This window comes from Sinocyclocheilus grahami, unplaced genomic scaffold (assembly GCF_001515645.1).
Source record: "Sinocyclocheilus grahami isolate Dianchi unplaced genomic scaffold, SAMN03320097.WGS_v1.1 scaffold44.1, whole genome shotgun sequence".
Taxonomy (NCBI): domain Eukaryota; kingdom Metazoa; phylum Chordata; class Actinopteri; order Cypriniformes; family Cyprinidae; genus Sinocyclocheilus; species Sinocyclocheilus grahami.
In genome coordinates this window covers 277,882-284,193 of record NW_015505223.1, presented here as the reverse complement: position 1 = coordinate 284,193, position 6,312 = coordinate 277,882, and the positions used below count along the sequence as shown (strand labels likewise).

The following is a 6,312-nucleotide window of genomic DNA, read 5'->3' as shown; positions in this document are numbered from 1 at the left end:
CTAACAATATACACTACCGTTCAAAAGTTTGGGGTCAGTAAATTTTTATTCTTTCTTTTTTTGAAAGAAATTAAAACTTTTATTCAGCAAGGATGTGTTAAATTGATAAGAAGTAATAGCAAAGATTTTTATTGTTAGAAAAGATTTCTATTTTGAATAAATGCTGTTCGTTTTAACTTTTTATTAATCAAAGAATCCTGAAAAAGTATCACAGATCCCCATGATTGTGTAGCCTAGTGAACCAAACTGAGAGACCATTTTGAAAGCTCAGGAAACCTTTGCAGGTGTTATTCTAATATAACTACTAAAAAATATTTGGCAAAAATATTTGGCAGCACAACTGTTGCCAACATTGATAATTCTAATAATAAATCAGCATATTAGAATGATTTCTGAAGGTTCATGTGACACTTTAGACTGGAGTAATGGCTGATGGAAATTCAGCTTTGTATCACAGAAATAAATTATATTTTAAAGTGTATTAAAATAGAAACCATTATTTTATATTGTAATAACATTTTGCACTATTACAGTTTTTTTCTGTATTTTTGATCAAATAAATGCAGCCTTGATGAGCATAAGAGACTTCTTTAAAAAACATTACAAGTCTTACTGATCCCAAACTCTTGACCGGTAGTGTATATATAAACTTTCAAAAGTTTGGGTTCAGTACGATTTTTTTATATAATTAATGTATTCCTGTGTGCTGAGGAAACATTTCTTATTAACAGTGTTGAAAACAGTTCTTAATATTTTTGTGGAAATGGTGACTCAATTTTTTTCATGATTCTTTGATGAATGGAAAGTTCAAAAGAACAGTATTTATATGAGCTAGAAAACTTTTGTAACATTATATAATTGTCTTTACTGTCACTTTTGATCAATTTAATGTGTCTTTGTTGAATAAAAGTATTAATTTCTCTCTCAAAAAAACAAAACATACTGATCACAAACTTTGGAACGCTAGTGTAATTTTGACGTTAGTGTATTAGTCTAAAATGCACAGATGAACATTTAAAAAAATCTACTCGGGCACCTTTGTTTTAGCATTTTCAACATACTATAAATTAGAATAATAAACTACAGTAATTGCATACTGTTGTGTTTCCTACAGAATTTTGTTTTTGTGTACAGTATATAAAATACAACATTATATAACATTTATTTTTGTGTGTCCCAGTTTCTCCAGAGCTGTCGGAGAGCCGATGGTGAGCTGGAGTCAGTTCAACAGACTGTGGAGAGAGTTTTGAGTCGTGACTCAGAGTTTGCCAGTTCACTTTGCCAGCTGCTGTCTGCCAACCAGCAGAACTTCCCACAGCTGATAGACCTCAAACATACTGGTGGTGAAGGACCTTTCAGTACATAGAGATTTCTGTTCATATGATATGATAGTTTGGCATCACTTTTGAAAGCATCTGATGGAAAATCTTACACCTTTACATTTGATCCATATTCAAAACAGGGCCTCTGTCGGATTCTGACTGTCCTGCAAAATCTGAGGTTGAGCAGGATGGATCTACCGGCGCAGACTCTGAGGATGATGATGGAGAAGATTCCAAAACAAAAGGCAGAAGAAAGGCTGTTCCTGTGTTCTACAGCTGCGAGTGGTGTAATAAGACGTTTGACTTTAAGTGCTGTCTAATAAAGCATAAGAAAGGCTGTGCCCTCGCGCCGGGGAAGGAGCAGCGCTGCTCAGAGTGTTCAAAGGCGTTTCCGACGCTCAAGAGCCTTCACCAGCACTGCATGGAAGTCCATGGCGGCCCTCCGGCTAAGAAGAAGAAAACAGAACTAGTACCATGTGACATGTGCGACAAGACTTTCAAACACTCTTCAGGTATACGATGATCCTTTTCAAGACACTGGCTGTTAATGTATGCGCTCCAGAAGTGTTAAGCTTTGGTGCTCATACAGGTGACGCAGATTCAAGGCCAGCCTGCAACAGGGTCTTCATCACATTCCTCTTATAAATAATGATTTAGTGCCTCTCTCCATTACGATGTCAAAATTTCTTGTTTACTTAATTGGGAACTTGAAGCCATTATTTTAATTAAATTTGTAATTAGTAGTATAATAATATTTATATTAATATTTAACTTTAACAACAACAACAACAACAACGATTTTTGACTTTAAATATAATAAAAAATATTTTATATTACAAATGTAATAATAATAATAATAATATGTAGTATAATAATATTTATATTAATATGTAACTTTAACAACAACAATAATGATTAATAAAGTTAAATATAATTAAATATTGTATATTATATTTATATTACAAATGAAATAATAATAACAAAAAAATACAAATTATTATTACTATGGTAAATAATAATATAAATATTGTTATATTGTCGATTATGAATGGAATATTAATAATACTAATATTTAATTGCTAATATAATGAAACTAATTAATCATATTAAGCTAATATGTTATTGAAAACACTAAATATTATGTTATTGATTATTAATTAAATGATTGATGATGATGATGATAATATACACTATTATTAGTTGCATTATTAGTATTAGTATCATTGTTAGTATTATTATTAGAATCATTATTATTAATTAAATAAATAAACAACTGTTTTCATTTGTAAAAGTATCAAAAAAAAAAGTATTGCAAAAGTATCAAAAAAAAGTAAAAAGTGATTACTTTTTGCAAAAGCATCAAAATTGGAATCAAGTATTATAATTTTACTGGTATAAAATGTTGAAATGTGAAAACACTACATCTCCTTTATCGCTGTAAATTCAAACATGCAAAAGACCAAAATGACAATAAAAAATCCCAATTATTTAGTTTTGTAAAGGTCTGTTGGTTTATTTTTGGACATAAAATGGATCGTAGACACCGATCGTTCTTACGTCAGCACTGCTTTATGCATTCCGTGCTTATATCTTTCAGGCCTTTTGTATCATAAACGCACGGAACATTTCGAGGAGAGGCCGTACGCATGCGAGGAGTGCGGGGCGAAGTTTGCTGCCTCCTCGTCTCTGAAGAACCACATGCGTCTACACACGGGAGAAAAACCCTTCCACTGCAAACACTGTGACATGAGCTTTTCTGTGGCCGCCGCTCTCTCCTACCACACCAAGAAGAAGCATGCTGAGGGTGCGATGGTTCAAACACTTTTTGTGATTTTTATATCATGCTTTGATGTGAAAACCAACATGACAACCTTGCAAACTTCTGCATTTGCAGGTAAAATGTACTGCTGTCAGTACTGCTCGGCCACATTTGCGCAGTCCATTGAACTGACGCGCCACGTCCGCACGCACACGGGAGACAAACCGTACGTCTGCAGGGAATGCGGCAAAGGCTTCAAACAAGCCAATGGGCTGTCCGTCCATCTGCAGAACTTTCATAGTGAGCACATCCACAAGAGTCACATGATGTATCTCACTCTCTAATAAACACAAACTCAACTAGTGACATGTTTGTTATCGGTCCCATCAGACATTACAGAACCACTTGACTGCCAGAAGTGCCGGGTGAGTTTCTCTTCTCTGGATGAACTCCGACAGCACATCCAGGAGGTGCATCCGAAAGAGCTGCACCAATGTCCCGAGTGCAGCAAGATCTTCAACAGCGAAGCCAATCTGGAGAAACACATGAACATCCATAACGGCAACAAACCTTACAGCTGCAAGACGTGTAAAAAGTCCTATCAGGTAAGAACATCACACTTCATCTGTTGAATGATACACTATTTCTCTCCAACAGAAAACTATTTCAGCGTAACACTCTTTTTGTGGAATTTGCTGTGCTGTGCTTTTGCACTGTGACCCCAAAATGTAGTTTGACACTTAAACTACACATAAAAATATATAAATATAATTGCATTAGATACAAAATTATCGAACCCAGTGGCATTTATTTTCAATTTATGTCTATGATATTAGCAGACACTTTTATACAGAGTAAGAGGAACAAAAGCAATTTGTCAAAGAGACAACAAATAAACACACACAAGCACACTTTTCAAGCAAAACATTTATATTATATTGTTATATACATTAGATTTTTAGAGTAGTTTTTTTTTTGTCTTTGAAAGACATTTTTTTCTCACCAAGGTTCCATTTATTTGATCAAAATGCAGTAAAAGCAGTAATATTATGAAATATTATCATAAGTTAAAATAATTGTTTTCTATTTTAAAACATTTAAAAATGTAATTTATTCCTGTTATGCATAGCTGAGTTTTAAGCATCATTATTCCAGTCTTCAGTGTCACATGATCCTTCAGAAATTATTCAGATATGCTGATTTGCTGCTCAAGAAACATTTCTAACAATATTAAACATAATAGTGATACTTAATATTTTTGTGGAAACCTTGATACTTTTATATAATCTAATACAAAAATATCTAAATATATTGTTAGTTCAAATATTTTTATTTTATTTATTTATTTAAAAAAATAATAAAATTGTCTCCTTTTTCTGTTTCAGACGCTCTCTGGTCTGTGGTACCACAATCGTACGTCTCACCTTGAGAGCGCCTCTGCCCAGGGCAACAAAGCCATTAAATCTCTGTTTCAGTGTGACAAGTGTGACAAGACATTCAGCAACCGAAATAGTCAGCTAAAACACCAGATAACCAATCACACAGGTATGAAGTGAACACAGATCCTAGCAAATTAGATACTGTTACTGTTAGTTGCAGTGTACTAGTATTGATCGTGTTTTCAGAAGTGCACTTGTGGAAGTGTGTGAACTGTGACAGAACTCTGACGAGCGAGCAGGAGCTGCAGCAGCACGTGTGCAGTGGTCAGTCCGGCTCTGTGTTCAGCTGTATGGTCTGCTCTCTCCACTTCCCCTCTGAGCCCTACACGTACAGTAGGATCTACACGGCTAGATCAAGGAGTAATATTATAGAAGCCCTATGATTACGACTATCATTTGGTGTCATAAAATTCTGAAATTATCGTACATTATGGTATTATTGATCGTACAGAGGTCAAAGTTATGGTACAAATAGGATAATTCTCGTACGTCTGGCAACACTGGCCTGGAGCATCCCTCTGAGGAGGAGGGGGCGGGAGAAAGTATTTTGAATTTGGACTGCAGTACCCATTTCAACCGCCAGCTGTCTATTACATACTGCACCTTTAATGATGAAATAATATTTCACTACAAAAATTATTATAATATACACTTAAAGTATTAGTGTTATTATTAGTATTATTGGTGGTATTATTATTATTATTAATTAAGTGTTTTCATTCGCACATTATTTTTGTTATGATAACAAAATTGGTATAAAGTATCATAAAATATTGGTATTGGTATCGACTACTGAAATGTTGTGAAACACAATCTCCAAAATATTTATAAAACAAAACATGCCAAAGGCCAAAAATACAATAAAAAAATTTTTTTAATCGGTATTAACTCAATTATTTACTTGTAAATAATTACTTTTTTAAAAGATTTTAACAGAAAATGGCTTCCCTGTCGATGGTTTTTGTGGCTCTTTCCAGGTGATTCGGTGTGAGGATGCAGCCGGTCAAGAGATGGAGCAGGTGATTAGCCTCGACCAGTCCCGGATTGAAGGGTCACCGCAGGTGTTTGTGGCTCTGGGTGATCAGCAGGAAACTGCCAGCGGCTCTGGAATCGTGACCGTCAGCATGGAGGATCTACTGAACGGCACGGTCACACTCATCTGTGAAGAGGGCCAGTGAACTCTAGGCCACACGCGGCTTTATGATCATGACATTTCTGAGGAGTGCTGAGGTTTCTTTTTACACTGGATTACACATGGTACTAAAGGCCTTCACACCATGTCATTTTACCAATCATGATACAATTTCTTTTGTACAAAAATGAATATGATCTTTAATGAACACAGGCTTCCGTCTCTGGGTCACTTGATTGGTTTTCAGGCTAAGCATACACGGGCATACAAAATTCATGTTAAAAATAGCTCAAGATGACGTCAGTCACTTCAGTGTAGTCTGAATCTTTTTTTGATTGTATTTCATTATGAACGATTTATTAAAATTGTTCTGACAGGCACAAATGGATTTTAAATGAGAAAAGTCATTTTAATTTGTTTCTAACACATTATCTACCTCCGATCAAGCATCGTGTAGAGATGATTTTTGGTTCTGATGGACATGGATAAATGAGACTTTGGACTGTGTTAACTGATTGTTTTTCTGCTAAAATTAACTTCTGTAAAATATTTTGTGGCCAACCCGACTACTGTTTAGCTTTTCATTTCTGCAATCTGATGAATGCAATTTTAAGATAAGAAGTTTGTGAGAAAAAATAAACTTTGTATAAATAAGTATAA

General features: G+C 34.5%; 1 protein-coding gene across 1 annotated transcript in view; it reads left to right on the top strand.

Annotated features, from left to right (window-relative positions):
- Positions 1–6,312, top strand: part of LOC107582425 (zinc finger and BTB domain-containing protein 40-like) — an 11,116-nt gene extending 4,804 nt beyond the window's left edge. The window contains exons 10-17 of the mRNA XM_016268272.1: positions 1,181–1,343; positions 1,463–1,834; positions 2,920–3,126; positions 3,217–3,381; positions 3,472–3,686; positions 4,467–4,626; positions 4,707–4,867; positions 5,447–6,312. Of these exons, the coding sequence (XP_016123758.1) occupies positions 1,181–1,343; positions 1,463–1,834; positions 2,920–3,126; positions 3,217–3,381; positions 3,472–3,686; positions 4,467–4,626; positions 4,707–4,867; positions 5,447–5,698 (1,695 nt within the window). The 3' untranslated portion in view covers positions 5,699–6,312. The remainder of the gene's footprint in view (positions 1–1,180; positions 1,344–1,462; positions 1,835–2,919; positions 3,127–3,216; positions 3,382–3,471; positions 3,687–4,466; positions 4,627–4,706; positions 4,868–5,446) is intronic.